Below are 18,730 nucleotides of genomic sequence, written 5' to 3'. Positions count from 1 at the left end.
ATCACAGCCAACAAAATAAGAAGTTATGGAATAATATGATTCACACTAATTTTAAATAATCTAATTAATTAGATGTTTCCTTTCATTAATCCAGGTCATTGCCCTCCTTTATTATTTAGCTTCTCCAGGAAATTGCCTTAATCTAGATAAAAGTACTTACCGCCTTTCCGCTGTTATATATGTATGTACATACATATATAAGTATATATGATATATGAGCAGATGTATTTTACTGCGTAGGTGTGTCTAAGGCTGTGTATTAGGATATAAAGGACAGCTAGGGATTAGGATATAAAGGACAGCTAGGGATTCCCACTTTAAAAGGGCACAGTTGATGGGGATCAAAAAGGAGTTGCAATGAGAGAAGAGTAGACCCTAAAAACCACTTACATGGTATGTGTGCAGCTAGTGGGTCTCTTCATTATTTTCCTTCTTTGGAGATGTTGTAGGATGCCAGTAGGAGGGACTTCAGGATATGGTGGTGCCCCTGTTGGTATGAAAAAAATGAGAGTAGCAAGGGAACTTTAGGTCCTCTGGAATATGAACTATAACATGACTCTATATCCACCTGGGCTAACTGCCTGCAAAAGGTAGAGCCAAAGGAGAAACGCTAGATACAGTATAGTTGCTCCCCGGTGATCAAGTAAGAATGTAGCTTAGAGAGTTTGGGAGTAAAAAAAGGTGTTTGGGAGGAAAAAAACTGATAATTTAGGAAAATGTTGAGTTTTTACAAAAGTAACAGAGCAAAGTGAGAAGTGAGACCCGCCCTCCACTCCCCAAACATGGGAAAGTACTATATTTTCTCAGATAGGTTTATAAATCTAAGGACAACGTATTTTATACAAAATCATTCTTGGAATTATTCTTTGGATTTTAAAACCTCTTTTGGAATTAGTAAAGTGTTGAGAGAAAAAAAGAAAAAGAAAGCAAAAAAAAAAAAAGTTAAAAGGAGGAGAGGGATTTCATATCAGCCCAGTTCAAACCTCAGAGATCATACTGAAACCTCTTCCCATAGCATATGCCATCCCCCACCCAAATAAACATACTTGTATATTTGCATACAGGTACTACTTTAGGGACCCTCCTTACCTAGAGTCACCATCTCATAAAGCAGGATCCCAAAGGACCAGCTGTGAAAGAAACAAAGCCATTTACTTAATTTATATTTCTGCCTTTCCTAAAGAGAGTTTACTTAAACTATCAGGGGCCTTCAGTGAGAATCCTATAAAGGCAACGAAGGGGAATTAAAGGTGTCTCAAAACATAAGCAAAGTAATTAGAAAGCATTTCTGTTCAATCCTTTCAAGTCTAATCTCTTTGCAGACTGGATTTATGTCTCCTTTCTTCTATATTTCACACTAATAGATGTTTACTATCATTTGCTGAACTGTGTGTGTGTGTTTATGCAAACACACAAACACATCTACCCAAACATAAATTACCTTCCACATCTTTTTCATCCTTCCCATTCATTCCTACTGAAATTCTAGCCTTAAGTCTCAGTGAGGTTTATCATTTATCTACTATTTCCTCAATAGATCTAACTGCCCAAACCTAGGAAAAATATTAACAAAACAAGCTTTACATATAATGGGAATAAATATTTGCCAGAGCAATATGATTTAAGACATGTTAATTTCACTATTCTATAAATCACATTAAACAAGCAGTATTTCCCAGTTAAGCTTATTACTCCCAGACCTCTACTGAAAAGCAGATGTCAGTGAAGCAGCAATGGAAATCTCTTAATTGACTCACCATATTAACCGATGTTCTAAATTTCCTCTGCTGCTCATGACATTCATACTAGTAAGATTTTATATGTTACATCTATGTGCTTCGCCAAGCTGCTGAATTATATGGTTACCGAAAGTCAACTGTGATTCTTTCCAGGACTGTTTATACCATCAGATGCATCAATGTAATTATGTAATCAGTTAAATATAAATGCAAAAAAGTATTAGCTTCTGAAAACTAGGTTGAATGCTTTGAAAGTATTCTATAAAGATATACTGCTAAAAAGAAAGCATTGTCAAATTGTGTGGGTGAGCCAACAGTAGAAAATTAGAAAAAATAATAATAAACTTCTGCAATCAAATTGCTTCACCATTTTTTTCAGATTTCTCACTCAAAATCATCCCAAGCTGAAACTCAAAAATAATGTGTTATGGATGCTATTTATATGAGAAATACAATGTATAACTTCACTTGGCAGGTCAGTCCTCATAAAAAAGCTTTGGCCCTCCCCCAAAAGATCAATCAATAAATGTACATTTATATGTTTTAAGTCAAAGTAAATTATTCAAAGTATGTATATTTCTTTTTCTTTTAATAATTCCTGGTTTAACTGAACTTTTGATTAGGTGGACCCACCTCGTTCAGATAAAAGGGACTCTACTAGATTAAGTCCTTGGATATTGGTATAAATAATCTTTTCACTTTCTTTTCTCTTTCCTGATTAAGGCTACTAATCTAATACAGAAGGAATACTTTAAAAGGCACTAAAAAGGATTGCAGCCAGATGTCAAATATGAGCTCTGTCACAAAACACACATTTCTCCTGGAGAGTCTGTCTGACTTCTAAGTAGAGATTTCACATGTAGACATAATTGACAACAGATACAGTCATGGTTAGGAACTGGGGGACATCTAGGTCAAGAAGGGAAGAAGTCCAAAGGGCAGGAACAAACCGTACACGTCTCCTTTGATGCCAGCTGGTCTCAGCAGAAGCCGTTCTGGGGCGAGCCACTTGAGAGGTACGATGTGAGTAGCCGGGATGGCCCCTCGGACATGGACTTCGTAAGCCAGGCCCAGTCCACAGAGCTTAGCAGTAAGATCACTTTGGATCAGGATATTCCTAGCTGCCACATCTCCATGGAACAGATGCTTATCCTGGAGAAATTCCTGTAAGCATAAGATCAAAGATGGATCAGCTGTTTGAGTTCATGGCTTGAGTCACAGACAAGAAGAAGCAGTCCTAGGAATCCTCAAAAAGACAAGGACATTTTCAACTCTGAACAAGTCTCATTGATAATGACATATCACTTCCAAGTCACCATAATGAATCAGACATTTTTGCATTACATTTAGGATTACCAAACTGAACATATAATCCAAATAGCATTAATACTGGGTTTGGAAAGTATGATCACCCATTCTGTGTCAAGCTCTGACCCCTGCCTGAATTTACATTTCTCTCAGATAGGATCCAGCTACACCCTGGAAAAGGAAGCAGGTTTCAAGTTTCTAGCAGCAGTCCCCCAAACAAGGTAATACATACATAGCGAAATGAGTGTCATAATAATGAATTTATACAGAGCTTTATATCATCTCATTTTGTCCCTAAAATAACTAGGTCAGATAAATCTAAATGATTACATTAGATCACACAGTTTTGAGTGGTAGTGACCAGAACCAGGTATTCTAATTCATAGGAATTAAAATTACAAATTCTAATAATTTTCAAGCCAGCCTACAAATCAGAATTGCCAGAGAGCTTTTTAAAAACTTATGATTTTTGCCCCAGCTTTACTTAACCAAAATCTAGGGAGAAGGAACTAGTAATCTCTATTTTTAAGAAGTATCATAATGATTCTAGCACAGCCAACAAAGCATTTGAAAACCATTGCACCTGGATGACAATGATTTGCTGCAATCATTTCCCCCAACATCAGCCTATTCAAGGCATAAGAAGTTGAAAAGCTATACATGACCAAAGAGCTAGAGATTGAGGTCTATGATTGCTAAATAAGAATGACATTAAAAAAAAGGGGGGTGGTTTAAGATGGTCATTTCCAGTCATTGATGATGGAGGAAACAGTAACTAGCAGTTTTCTGTCCCTGGTGAGGTGAGGTTTTAAACAAAGAAATTATACTATCATGAGAAGAATAAAGAATTAGTGACTTTGAGGTTGTCAAAGTAAGAAAAAAAATAGTATGACAATGCCTTGTAACTGGTAACCCAAAGCCCTGATCAGTGCATCTCTGTGGGGCACCACTGCAATTGTGGCTCACAATACGAGGTAGGTTGTATCCTGACACCCTAACTTTATCAAGGGAGCGTACCAACTAGGACCTCCAAACACCGTAGATAATATTCATTTCTACAATGTGCTCTCTCCTGTGCCCCATGGGAACTTCGGCTGTAACTACTGCTCTTTTTCACCTCACTGCTTTCCTAAGTTTCCCAGATTCCATTTAGATCCCTGGTACGTTTCACACCTCAAGGAGGCAAGATATGTCAAATACTTGAAACAGTAGCTTCACAGAGCCTGATTTTCTATATAGCAAATGCTAATTTTAAGCAAAGTTATCTAAATAACTTCATAGAAATTGTCATCTAAATTTCCTAATTCTGGTAAAGGTACTTTTTATTTTCTCTTAAACCCTTTTTTTCTCTTACCTCTTTATTTAAGTTGGTTTAAAATGAAGGAATGATCTCACTGTTGCCCCTTCTTATTTCTTTTTTTCTCGTGTTCCTTGTTCTTTTTAAAGTATATGTATTTCCTATCACATTCAGTATCAAAGCAAGTCTCCAGCCAAGCGTGTTCTGAACTCGTCTTTCTTGTTTTTCAGGCATAAAATTGTGCACTTCCTTCTAGCTCTGCAGCCTTTCACCCATTTGGTTTGTCTTCCCGTGTCTCCTCCCAACTCGCTCGCTATTTGCCATCTTACATCTCTTAATATTAGTATATATGGGGAAGTAAGAGTGTCAAGCATATATCTCTTGGCCCTGGTTTTTGACCTTTAAGACTGAGAAACTTTTAAAATCCTTCCTGTTCCTTCTACAAACCCTAAGTTGATGACTTTCTGCCTAGAATTACCAATCCTGTGTATATTATCTAAATAATTTCATAAAGAAAGAACTGAAAACAATTTATCAGTGCTTGAGTTTCTGCCCATTAACTTCCATCTGATTTTCTTTATAATCTATAGCCCATTTGGAAATATAAATATGAGAAATATGATGTCAAATATCAGACTAACAAGAAAAATCCATACCATCTGTTGTCATTTTTCCCAGCCTTACCAAAGCCCGGAGGACCTGCCTCCCGATGTGATATACTTGTTTTTCTGTGAGATCATAGAGAAGGCCATCCATGGTCATCACATCCTAGAGAGACAAAGAAAAAACATGATATCAAAATGACATGAACAGATCTAAAAAATAAAATAGGGGCAGAGATATTCTTAAATGCAGATGTCAAGGCAAAGATACAAAAACATAGGGATGAAAATTCAAGGAGAGGCTAATATGAGAGATTCTCAGATATGCAAAGAAGTACAATGATATATTGACCTAAAAAAAACAATAAGGAATGTAGATAAATAACCAGAATGAAGGAAGAACAGAATAGCAGGTAGGAAAGACAGATATCATAAGACTATCCCCTGGATAAAGCAACAATTTTCCTGGGGCACTGTGTGTGTGTGTGTGTGTGTGAATAATTAAGCGCATTAAGTCAACACATTATTGAATGACTACTATGTGCCAGGTTCCATCTTTGGAACTCAGAACGCAAGAGTGAGCAAAATAAACATGTCTGCTGCCTTCTGGAACTTAAAGTGTGACATCAGAATCAAATAATCATACATAAATATATGGTTACATGTCTATAAGCTCCATGAAGGACATGAAAAAGAGCATATGATGGTGACAAAAAAAGATCTGAAGGATGAGTGGACAATGACTATGCAAAAAAAAAAGGAAAGGGAGAAGTTTGATGTAATGAGAGAAGCATGTGTAGATGGTCTAAAATAGAGAAGCATAATCGTTTTAAAAACTAGAATAGCGTAGAGCAGAGAACAAGTTACAGATGAATAACCTCTTACAAAGGCCTAAATGCCTAAAGACTTGCACATTGTCCCATTTGCACCACTGGATGTAAGGCATTAACAGGGCCCCTTTATCATACACATTTAGCAGTAAAGTAATCAGTCTTTTGAGGAGGCTTGATTAATATTGAACTTGTTCATTGGTAAGTGAGGAACTAACTAGGGAAACATGCAGTACTTCAGAAAGAGGAATATGTAGAGAAGCAGAAAAACTGCAAGCAAAAGGACTTGCATTTTAGCCTGGAAATTTCTAAACATTTACCTTTTTTTAAATATGAATTTGAAGTACAAAAACTTTCAAGATGAATGTCTCCTCATCAACCCTGGCATACTAGAGGGATGTTATGGAATAGAAGACACATTTAAGGCTAACAGCGATAAAATTACAGTCAATACTAACAAAAGTTTTTACATGCATAATTTCTGTTAATTTTAATAATAACTTATTATTATTCCCATTGTACAGATGCAGAAAATTCAGGCTCAGAGGGATGACTTGCCCAACAAAGTCACATCGCTCATAGGATATAAAGCCGAGAGTTCATACCCTAAATCTGCACTGCCCACTATGATAGCCATTAGCCACATGTGGCTGTTGAGAAGTTTATTATTTAAAACTAAATAAAATTTTAAAAATTCCATTTCCCAGTCACATCAGCCACATTTTAAGTGCTCCATAGCCGCATGTGATTAGTGGCTAACATTTTGAACAGAGCCCATAGAGAATTTTTCTGCCATCATAAAAAATTCTATGGGATGGTGATACTTAATCATTATTATGTTCCTATAATGTCTCTGCTTTGTCGTTTGCCAGGCTATTTGACATGTGACCAGCTAATCAGCCAGGTCAAGCCTTTCCTTCCTAATGCCTCTGCCCTGCTGCTCACCCGCCGACAGGTCCAGAGAAAGCTGAGCAGGTCCCCTTGGGCCACATCCTCCAGCAGCATATAGAGCGGCAGCTCCTCTGTGCAGCAGCCTTGCAGCTGCACCAGGTTCTCATGCTTCCCCAGGTGCTGATAGAATTGGATTCGCCCTAAGAAATCCTGCACCTCATGGAGACCAGCCGGTTCTGTGGCAGACAGATGAACCAGGGGAAGCAGTCAGAACATCACCAATAAAATGGGAGGTATGAGGGAGGAAGCAACCTCAGATGGTAATTTTCAAGACTCCAAAGGAGAATAAGTATAGACAGAAAGTAAAGAGAAAGGGAACTAATTAGAAGATAATTTCAAGGTCACTGATTTTTTTCTTGTCAAAACAGAGAATCATAGGCCTTAGAACTGGATAGACTTTCATCTGCCTAAAGAGACAAGTGTTCACATTCAAATATTATCACTGCCTAGTCCTTTTGATTAGTATTCGTGCTTATCCTATCCTTGTTCTGTTTTATGTATCTGCTACTACTGGTCCATATAAAGAGAAAAAAAGAAAAGAAGGAAGGGAAGGAGGGAGGGAGGGAGGGAGGGGGGAAAGGAAGAAAGAAAGAAAACAATATTAGGGAAAGTGATAGTGCAGACAAATGAAGGAACAACCTCAAAATCCATATGCACTAATATCCAGTATGAAAAAAATCAGTTTTTTTCATATTGGTATCAGTTCTAGCAACCTCAACAGGCATCACTGAGCTAGGGAAAAACCCCAAGAAAAACATTTCTGTCTCAAGTTTTCATTTTCTATCCCCTTCTTACTCAGCTCACAATTGTGATCACAGCTATTTGTTGATTAACATCTTAATGTCTGTAAGCTTGTTAGCATTCATGGCTGGGGGCTCACAATGGAAAAGTAAAAAAGGGAAAGGGAACTCAAACACTTCTTTTACCTTTCAAAGCCTTGAGGACAACACTCTTTGGCTTAGCAGGGTCCCCAGTGTACATCTTGGTTCGATAGATGGCCCCACAACTACCACTGTGGATCTGCTCCAGAACTTCAGAGAGTTGCTCCCGGGGCACCTGCAGCTTAGCCAGAGCATGAGTGGTAGTTCGTAGGAGGCTTTCCACCGATGTCTCCTTAAGTGGCACAAACACACTTCCTCCATGTCCTGCCGCCTCCCAGCTTAGGCCCCTAGATGGAGGCACAGGGGCAATGCCTAGAACAAAGAGATGATACCAATCATCTTTTCCCTACCCTAGGGACTCCAGGAAAGCAGAGCCTGGAACACACTGGCAAGGAAGTTCCTTTAGCAATTTTCTCTCTGCCCGATGTGGGGATACCTGCTGTGAACCAGCATCAATGCCAACCTTGTGAAACATTTATAATAACCCTATTACTTCTAAGACAACTCAAGATGGACCTCTGGAAAGTGGTAATGACATTTTCATTCTACTCTTCTCAGGATTACAGTTCAGTATTAGTATGGAAACAAGTAAGGAAGTTCCTGAGTTGGTACTCAAACCACAGATACCCGAAACGTGGTGGTCACTACCAGTAGGGACTAATGCTTAAGTCAATCAAATGGCTTTTAAAGGTGGAGGGAAGGTATGGATAACTACTCAACTCTAAGCCGTGCCTATTCTTCCTCCCTTAAGATGTCCCCAAAGTCAAATTGCATATTTCCTAGAGTCTCAGTCAAAAAAAAATCTTCTAGTACTTTCCCCTTTCCTTGCTCAGTTTTTCTCCATTGGAAAAGAGAAATTCATTCTTCTCATTAAACCTCCATTCATTCATCAATCTATCCATTTATTTGGCAAATATCACGTCCTGCATGCCAGGAACTGTTCTAGGTGTTGGGAATAGCCAAAGCCCAGATTCTTATGATTACTTTCTAGTGGTAGGAGAGAGGGGAAACAGATAATAACATATAAGGAGATAAGTGTTATAAAGGAAAATAGCAGAATCAGAGGCTATCCGTGATGCTATTTTATATTTCAAGGCCAGGACAGGCCTTTCTGATAGGATGAACATTTGAGAAATGCCTGGAAGCAATTAGAGAGCAAACCATACTGGTATCAGGGAGGATATTACAGACAGAGGGAACAGGAAGAGCAGAGGTATTGAGGAAGAAGCATACTTGGCATATTTGAGGAAAAGAAATGAAGTTAGTACAGCTGGAACCATGTGGGATAATTGGAGAATCATACGAGATGAGGCCAGAGAGGGCCCAGGACATGGAAGGTCATTGGAAGAATTTTGTCTTTTTTATTCTAAAAAAGAATTATATTTTATTTTATTCCAAGCAGAGAATGATCAGGACTGACTTAGGCCTTAAAAGAATCATTCTGCTGTCCTGTGGAGAACCATAAAGGGACCGGGAGAGAAGTAGGGAAACCAGTTAGGAGTGTATTACAACGATCTATGAAAGATGAGAGACACTTGAGTTTCTTCTAAAGATAGAGTTAACAGGATTTGCTGATGGATTGGATACAAAATATGAGAGAAGAGGAGTCAAGGACATCTGCAAGATTTTAGACTGAACACTTCATAGAAAACCAGAGGACATTTGTGAGGGAATTTCAGGACCTTTGCTGTGGGCATATTACATATGAGATGTGTATTGGATCCAAACTGCAAAATAAGTGGTTTAATACAGGAATCTGGATTTCAAGGGGGACTACAGTTAGAATAGAGAAAGGGTTTGAATCCCTAAGACTGAAAACGAGACCATTAAGGGAGTGACTATAGGTTTAAAAGGAAAATAAAGTGTTTCAAGAAGGAGAAGGTGCATAATTGTTCCAAATGCTTTTGACAGGTTAAGAAGAGGACTCAATATAGCTGTTATTGGCAATCTCTGAAAGAATTGTTTTGGTGGAGTGGTGGGGATAAAAGCCTTATTTTAGTATGTTCAAAAGAGAATGTGACAAGTAGAAGTCATGAGAGTGAGTTTAGACAACTTCTCTGAGAAGTTTTTCTGGAAGTGAATTAGGAGAGAATTGGGATAATTTTTTAAATGTTTTATTTAAATTCAATTTAGTTCACATATAGTGCATTATTAGTTTCAGGGGTAGAATTTGGTGATTCATCAGTTGCTTATAATACCCAGTGCTCATTACGTCAAGTGCCCTCCTTAATGCCCATCACCCAATTACCATTTAGAGAGGGAATGGGGATCAGCCACTAAACAGTTTCTGATCACTGTCATGATTTTTTTTTCTCCTCCTTACTCTTAGTTTCATGTAAGCTAATTCACTTTCATTATATGCTCACCGGTACTTCAGAACAGGATATTATCTCCTACTTAATGTTTCAAAGACTGCTATGAAGGCTACCCTTTTTCATCATATAGTCCAGGAGCACAGAGGAGGACTGGGATCTATTACAGAGTAAAATGTCATCCTTCGAGGCTGGTAACAAAGCCTTGGGCTTTACCCAGTAATCTTCCTCCCCAATATGTAGACACTCGCATGGCCAAATATTTGATAGTGCAATAGGACAAAGAAGATAGAAACAGGTCACATGAAGCCTCTCTTGCCTACTGTTGTTTCAACTAGCAAGCATATACTGCGTTTCTACTCATGACTTCCTAGAGAAGAGCTCACCTCCCCTCAGCTCCACAAGAGGGACCCCATACCTCCTCTCCCATAGCAGGGACTTGACCTTCTAGACTTGGGCTCATTGAGACTTGGCTCTTACTTTCTGTAATCTCCATCTTCCCCGGCCCTTCTCCCAGCCCCAGTTTGAGTTTTACCTTGGAGTCCAGGAGACTGTTGTTGAGCTCTTTGTCCTCTGATAAAAAGCCACAGGATGACTGCAAGAAGGATAAGGAAGGTGCCAACCAGAATGGTTGGGATGATGATGATCTCATACTGCTGCTCCCGGACAACTGGGTAGGAAATCAAGCAGGAGGAGGAGAGATTGAAGAAGAACCCCAATCTGATGTCCACACAACTTCCCCTACCCACACAGTCCTCAGCTCCTCATACGTGAAATGATCATTTCTTCCTTCTTCCCCTCCATTTCCAAACAATGGAACCACTATTGAGAGCAGCTCTCTAATCAGAAACCCCAGTGTCCCCACTTCTCAGCCTATCAAGTGTGCTCTGTGTCTCATCTCTCATTTTTCCTGCTGAGGTGAAGGATGCAGCATCTGGATCTCTGATTGGCACTTGTCCCTCTTCAAAGACAATGACCTCTAGTGCCCATTCCTTTATGAACACCGTCTTCATTTCTACTAGAAGTCAACTCATCCTCCTAGAATCTATGCAGAACTTCGTCTCTGTCATCCTAGAATCAGAAGATAGGCATCTGTGGTGTCTGTCCTTACCACACAGCTTGTCACTGAGACTGCATTCCAGTAGCTTTCGTGCCATGCCCCTCTCATCTCCCAGGCCACACAGCTGTCCACTCCTTTGCTTGGCCCCCAGAGAATGCACAGAGCACCACTGAGAATAATTCCCAAGGGTGAAATTATTCTGAAAAAATAAAATGGAGCATACAGAGAGTTTTAAGATACCTCAAAAGATCATTAGGTATTAAGTACATCAGTACCTGGAACTTTCTTTTTTTTTAATTTTTTATTGTTATGTTAATCACCATACATTACATCATGAGTTTTTGATGTAGGGTTCCATGATTCATTGAGTGTGCATAACACCCAGTGCTCCACGCAGAATGTGCCCTCTTTAATACCCATCACCAGGCTAACCCATCCCCCCTCCCTCCTCCCTTCTAGAACCCTCAGTTTGTTTTTCATAGTCCATCGTCTCTCATGATTCATCTCCCCCTCCGAAGTACTCCCCTTCATTCTTCCCCTCCTGCTATCTTCTTTTTCTTTTTTCTTAACATATATTGCATTATTTGTTTCAGAAGTACAGATCTGTGATTCAACAGTCTTGCACAATTCACAGCACTCACCATAGCACATACCCTACCCAATGTCTATCACCCAGCCACCCCATCCCTTCCACCCCCCACCACTCCAGCAACACCCAGTTTGTTTCCTGAGATTAAGAATCCTCCTATCAGTGAGGTCATATGATACATGTCTTTCTCTGATTGACTTATTTCACTCAGCATAACACCCTCCAGTTCCATCCACGTCGTTGCAAGTGGCAAGATCTCATTCCTTTTGATGGCTGCATAATATTCCATTGTGTATATATACCACTTCTTCTTTATCCATTCATCTGTCGGTGGACATCTTGGCTCTTTCCACAGTTTGGCTATTGTGGACATTGCTGCTATAAACATTGGGGTGCACGTACCCCTTCGGATCCCTACATTTGTATCTTTGTGGTAAATACCCAGTAGTACAATTGCTGGATCGTATAGTAGCTCTATTTTCAACTGTTTGAGGAACCTCCATACTGTTTTCCAGAGTGGTTGCACCAGCTTGCATTCCCACCAACAGTGTAGGAGCGTTCCCCTTTCTCCACATCCCCGCCAACATCTGTCGTTTCCTGACTTGTTAATTTTAGCCATTCTGACTGGCGTGAGGTGCTACCTGGAACTTTCTGAGTCATCCATTCATCTCTATCCATCTACCTGATATTCAAGTGTGAAGAACTTTGTTTTTTCCTAGCATTTTCCCCCTTTCTATTATACAACAAGTATAGCCTTGATCTGGCCTTATCCTTTCATGCCATTGTTTCTCAAATTATTTAAAGGTTCCCCTCCTACCCAAAACCCCTGCTCCAATGCTCAAGTTCATGTTCACACCACCCGTCTGAGCAATTGTGGTCCATGGGTTATATGGAAATGATCTACCTCCCCTATAATCCTAAGCAGGTTTAATATTTTCTTTTCTGTGTATCACTTATTTTTTAATGGGAGCTTCCCCTGGTCATTATATATAGACAGACACAGGCATTCAGTCCTACTAGTATATAGATTAAAGGGAGTATCCAGAACCAAGCCATTTTCTTTCTCTCTCTCTTTAACTATATAATATATACATATATGTGTATATATTCATAAGTTACAAAAATAAAAAATTAAAGTGCTATACCATAAAAATCTTTCTCCTACCCCATCCTTCTACATTTATTCAGTTCCCAATTCTCCTCCAAGTAAACTAGTTTCTTGCTTACTGGGCCAGAGATTCTTTAGGTACATCACTTTTAATTCTGTATGATCAACATATATTTGAAATTCCACCTCCCCAAACCTGGTCCTTTCTTTCTAAAGAGAGCTGGTATATATATATACACATATATATATATATACAAACTTTATTTTGCCCTTGGTAAACGAAAGTCTTCCCTGGTTCTAATTAATTCTGATGGATCTGGGGGGAAAAAATGGTGATTTTTTTTCAGTGTCTAGGTGATCCTAAGTGTGTGATCTAGTTTTGTAGTGATTTGATAACAAGGTAAAATTTTACAAATCAGAATTACAGAATACTATATTGTACATAAGTGCTATTCGCCATATTATGCGGTCTTCTATTACATGTTGTGCTTTATTATTGATACTAATAACCACAATGTGACTTATTGAGGCAGAGTCCCTTAGTGCCTGAAACACATATATAAAGAAACCTTCCAGTTCCAGCCTCACCCCCTTTTCACTATTCTTGAAGCTCCGTGATTGGGAGATGAGAATTAGACAATTTTCTTACAACTCAGAAGAAAGACAAGTGTGTGGTTGGTTGACAGAAGCCCATGTATACAGAGAAGTGGCCAGGAGGAAAACTGGGGAGAGGAAAGTCACCTTCTTATCTGTGGGCTTGTACATAACAAGGGATCTATGAAGTCAATGAATTATAAGATAACAAAGTCCATCTCATCTAGTTTATAAGTCAAGAAAGCAAGGTGAAAGGGAGTTGAGAAAGTTTCCACAGTTCCACAAGACCACAAGGAAGGAAAGCACTGGTGCTAGGGCAAGAATCAGGGGGCCTTGAGATGGTAGAGAAAGAGAAGAGCTTAAATAATAAAACATTAGCACAGTCCAGAACCAGGAAGCTTTTGAATAAAAGCTGCTTGAAAATGTCTCACTGCCATTCTCATTCTTGTTCTCCTTTCCTCTTACTTCCTTTTCAGTGCACTATCAGATGTAATTGTGTTCATTCAGGGAGCAGCCAGTTTAACAAGTTTGGCTCTCCAGGGGAGTGTTCTGTGAGCATAATCTCTCTTAACCACAGTACAAGTGGAAGAAAAAGTCAGTCAGCAGCTGGCTCCAGCTTGGAAGCTCTGCCCAGAAACGAAACTACACACCCACTAATACATACCAAAGGAAGACATTTAAAGGCCTGTGTGTACACGTATCCTCACTTAGAACTGCTCATGGTGGCCCAAACTGAGCTATAGGCACATGGCCAAACATACCCACCCACACGCAGTGACTCAAATCCATGCTTATACCCTTGCACCTACATATCACACTTAATTACAGAGCACAGTGTGGTCATTTGGATATAGTATGACCTTCTATTACATTTCCTGAACAAGGTTCATTTGTGTATCTTTATTTGGGCATACATACTTTAAAGAAGCTGGCTTAGTAACAACAAGAAACCCAAAATAATTGAATGCTAGACCAAGGAAACAAACGTGTAGGGCTATGGTGAGGGCCACTCAGTAGATTGCTTTCCAGGCATTTGTACAATAAGCTCTTTCCAACTATTAGAGTTTGGCTAGAGACATATGGAATATATGAAATGCGTCCAGAATTTTTAAGGTGAACACACCAGGCATACCCACCCCCATAGGCATGGAAGCCTACGTAGGAAACCTTACCACCTCTAGAGCCCACCAAAGCACTTATATCAGAAGATGCTCATACTCACTTGTAGCAACAATATTCCTCTCACATTGCTTTTCTCTCTGCAGTTAAATATTCAATTACCACATGACTTTGCCTGTCCACTGTGTCAACCTGAGAAAAGACATGCCTTGATGCCAGAACTTTCTAGGATGACTCTTCCTATTGGTTAGATTCTAACCTATCAGTGTTCTTGACCAACATTTCTATACAATATGACCAATACTCTACCCCTTCGATTACATCTAGACAGTTTTCTCACTGCGTTAATACAAAAATGTAAGGGCGCCTGGCTGGCTCAGTCAGTAGAGCATGCGACTCTTGGTCTCAGGGTTGTGAGTTTGAGCCCATGTTGGGTGTAGAGATTACATAAAAATAAAATCTTCAAAAAGAAAAAAAGAAATGTATACTGGCTACTCTTCTCTTACCTAGACTGTAAGGTCCTTACATATATAAAACATTATTCCACAGTTCTCTCCTTAGTGCCATGTATTACTAGTATTACTGGAAGCCATTGGAATCAAGGATCCAGTAAAGTTGGGAAATTGTTTATTCTGATAATTCCATTTAATGGTTGGAAAACATGTACACAGCTTGCCTATAGTTTACACATACCTACATCTAACAGTGCCAAATCTCCTCAGGCAGGGCTCTAATTAAAACAATATTATTCCCTCATTTGTGGTTATCATTTCTTATCTTCTCTCTTCTCAATCACTTCTGACTTTCTGTCGGCATATTGAAAAGTTCAGCTCCCTTCCTGAATTGAGAATCTAGAGTAGGAAATAGCACAATGAAGAAGGAGATACAATAGGAAGAAAATGAGAGTGAAATGAGGGGTAAAGTTCAGCCCAAATCTTCGCAAGACTACAGTCTGGACACCACACAAGTGAATGGTTATAACTGAAATTAAGCTAATTGTAAACATAAACTCTCCAAACTCTTACACAGAGGCACAACGCAAGCATAACACCATGCCCCATCTTTATATCTGTTTCATTACACACAAACACAGTTTTGGTTGCAAGAATAACACAACTCCTACTAGCAACACTTCTGTCCGGTGAGCACAGTATAATCTCCCAGATACAGTCAACAATTTACTCAGGAGTATCCAGAAGAAATTCTTCTTACCAAATACACTTACAAATAGAACTTTAAAAATTAGATCCATTCTCCTGTATTCCATCTGCCTACGTGGTGTGAGAAATTCCTTGATTGACCTCCGTATAACACCTGGCGCCATTACCATAAGATACGATTAAATGTTACACCAGCCTCACCCTCAACCTCACCACCTGTGTATCAACACAAGTGGGTCCACCAGCCATGTTCTTTTTATGAAGACAAGTGACCCACTCACCCACATGGATGCCACACTGGGTAAGGGAGTTACTAATAGCTATGAGCTCTGAGGCAGAGGACTCAAAGAGTTCAGGTGAGAAGGGTGAAATATATGGAGGTAGTAGCCCCCAGACTGAAGCAGTCCACCCTCTACCTCACTCACCTTCTCTTCCCCTCCCCCTTCATCCTTATCCTTGAGCAGTCTGGTAAAACAAAACAAAAACAAAAAACCATTTACTGGAATGAACATGTTAAATTGGAAATGAGAGGGGCGCCTGGGTGGCTCAGGTCATGATCCCGGGGTCCTGGGATCGAGGCCCACATCGGGCTCCCTGCTCAGTGGGAAGCCTGCTTCTCCCTCTCCCACTCCCCCTGCTTGTGTTCCCTCTCTCGCTGTGTCTCTCTCTGTCAAATAAATAAAATCTTTAAAAAAAAAATTGGAAATGAGATAGAAAAGAATTGCTCAGATCTATCTACAGGATTCCAAAATTACTTAAGCTTTAACATTCTGAAAAGCAAGCTGTCCTTCCTATTTTCAGCTCCAATAAACATGTTGAGCAACTACAATATGCCAGGTATTATGCTAGGCACTTTCACCCAAAGGAGGAAACTGTGGCTCAGAAAGATTACGTTCTGAATAAGCCAGGGTTAAAAAAATTAAAACGGAGGCTCCTAGGTGGCTCAGTCAGTTAAATGTCTGCCTTTGGCTCAGGTCATGATCCCAGGATCCTGGGATCCATTCCCCTATGGGGCTCCTTGCTCAGCAGGGAGCCTGCTTCTCCCTCTGCCTGTTGCTCCCCCTGGTTGTGCGCTCACCTGCGTTCTCTTGCTCTCTCTCTGTTAAATAAATAAATAAAATCTTTAAAAAAATTAAAACATAAAGAAGCAAGTAAATGACACAGCAAGTTTTCATACCCCAGTCTTTTAGTTACAAACCCGATATTCCTTAAACTACTTTACTACACATCTGTCACTCAAATGGACAAGACCAATAGTGTCAAGAAGGAATTATGTCAGAATCCAAAAGAATCATAGAAAGCATAATGCTGAAATCAAACTTCACCAACAAATACAACATAATTTGGGAAGGGCAGGTGAGTAGAATCTGCCTTTAAGTGTGTTCTCCAAGATCTTACGGGGGCACAGACAATGTCTGCATGTCTGTCTTCAAAATGTCTTCAGAAAATAAAGGTAGCATCAGAAACTTTTCCCAGTACTCACCAGATCATGGAATCTTGGGTCATTTTCTTTGTTTGCTCATTTTCCTGGATCTGAGCTCAATTCTTTTTCTACCTTCTGCTTTTGGAGGGAAAGGATCTAGTTTCCAGGCCTATAGCAAGCTTTCATTGGGAGCATGAGGCTCAGAAAGGTGCTAGAACTCCCAGGAGACAGGGCACTGGCCTAAGACGTAGAATCACCGTGCAGCACCCAAGGCTCCACCTTCCTCCTGAAGCACACTTGGTCAGAGGACAAAGAGTAAAGGGAAAGTACACTGAAGAGATGACCCTCTTTCAATCCAGAAAACCTGACTAGTGTAGATAACTTGTCTTGTGCAGCGTGGTATCGCTTAGTGAGGATGAGGCAAAGAGAAGGGGAGGTTACCCAGAAGGAATCCCTTGTCCTCCTGTTCTCAGATATTGAAGGATTGTGGTGGTTCTGATCTTCACCCTCCCCCACCTTCCTAGAAGCCCAGAGCTTGAAACACACTTTGAAATGGTTGGTAGAGAGTCTCCTGTGGTGCCTGGGAATCCTGACCTTGTTTAAACAAAGGTCTTTTAACAGTTAGACTGAGTGTTATCAGCTTTTCTTGCTTCTTATTCTTATGTATCTATAGGAATTCCTAAAGCATGTGCTATACGGTAGAGATGAAGAAGCTGAACTTCTATCCCGGTAGCTCCGGAAAAGTTTGCTTTATAGAGGAGCAACGTGATTGCAAGACAGGCCCCCTAACATCTAGGTAAGAATTTCAGTAATACTGTATGCCCCATCAAATTTTAAATATGATTACAGAGATTACATTTTACTTCCTTTGAGGTGTTACACAAATTCAAGACATTTTATTTTTATTATAATTATCATTCTATTTTTTGTGTTCTTGATTCCATATTCTCCATCTACCACATTCGAACCTCAAAAGCCCAGAAATAGTATATGTATCTCAAATTAGATATTCTCCCACTGATTGTTTTCTCTTCCCAAGATCACTAATGAACAACAATTTCCCCAGCCCAGAATAAGGATTCTCAGTCAGGGAAAAGCCAAGGACACGCAGCTACCGCCCACTTCTAAACACAGAATCGCTTCTGATCCATCTGCATCTCCTTTCTCCTACCTGATTGACACAACAGAAGACGTCTGCTCGGGGCTTCTCTCAAACACCTCACTGCTACTGTTGTCAGTCACAATGTGTTTCCAAGGATCAGTCCCCCTCTTTGCTACTCATTCTGCTAGACTTTTCATTCAGGGGTGGTGGGGAGACGTCTGGTATTTAAAAATCTTGGCAGTTTCCCCATAAATGAGGAGCCCCTTGTTGCTCTGCCGTTTCTCCAGCCTATCCTGGCACACTGCCCTCTGGTGGAGAGGGGAGCCACATTGTAAAGAACAGAAGGAAGACATTTTGGGAAGATTGCTGCAACACACACACACACACACACACACACACACACACACACGCATGCACACACACGCATGCACACACACACTTTCTCTTACTCTGAAAAATGAGTCCCAGACTCAGGCAGGCAGAGAGACAAATGGACAGGGGATTTCACAATCAAGAAATCAGCTCAAATGCTGTTTGCCTCAGTGCTATGTCATACAGGGTGTGTCCCTATAAAGATTCTATACATAGAAGGTAATCCTAGGTAAACAGCAACAAACGCCTGGCAAGACGAAAAAGACGCTTCTGGGAACGTCAT

The 18,730-nt window shown here is 40.0% G+C and overlaps 1 protein-coding gene across 6 annotated transcripts in view; it reads right to left on the bottom strand.

The window, feature by feature from the left end:
• The window catches only part of STYK1 (serine/threonine/tyrosine kinase 1), a 38,177-nt gene that overhangs the window by 592 nt on the left and 18,855 nt on the right, over positions 1-18,730 (bottom strand). For 5 of the 6 annotated variants that reach the window (XM_025879926.2, XM_073877974.1, XM_025879924.2 and 2 more), the window contains 8 exons: positions 11,032-11,179; positions 10,456-10,590; positions 7,654-7,920; positions 6,722-6,903; positions 5,029-5,112; positions 2,695-2,903; positions 1,090-1,130; positions 391-487 (listed from right to left, as the gene is read on the bottom strand). In XM_025879926.2, the coding sequence (XP_025735711.1) occupies positions 391-487; positions 1,090-1,130; positions 2,695-2,903; positions 5,029-5,112; positions 6,722-6,903; positions 7,654-7,920; positions 10,456-10,590; positions 11,032-11,077 (1,061 nt within the window). In that variant the 5' untranslated portion in view covers positions 11,078-11,179. Of the gene's footprint in view, positions 1-390; positions 488-1,089; positions 1,131-2,694; positions 2,904-5,028; positions 5,113-6,721; positions 6,904-7,653; positions 7,921-10,455; positions 10,591-11,031; positions 11,180-17,033; positions 17,225-18,730 lie in introns of those variants that run through there. The other variant, XM_073877975.1, reaches the window with a different exon arrangement.

The sequence above is a fragment of the Callorhinus ursinus genome, unplaced genomic scaffold (assembly GCF_003265705.2).
Source record: "Callorhinus ursinus isolate GAN/ISIS: 27379988/994484 unplaced genomic scaffold, GSC_fseal_2.0 scaffold27, whole genome shotgun sequence".
NCBI classification, from domain to species: Eukaryota; Metazoa; Chordata; class Mammalia; order Carnivora; family Otariidae; genus Callorhinus; species Callorhinus ursinus.
Note: the sequence above shows the minus strand (reverse complement) of the source record. Positions and strands in the feature narration are given on the sequence as shown.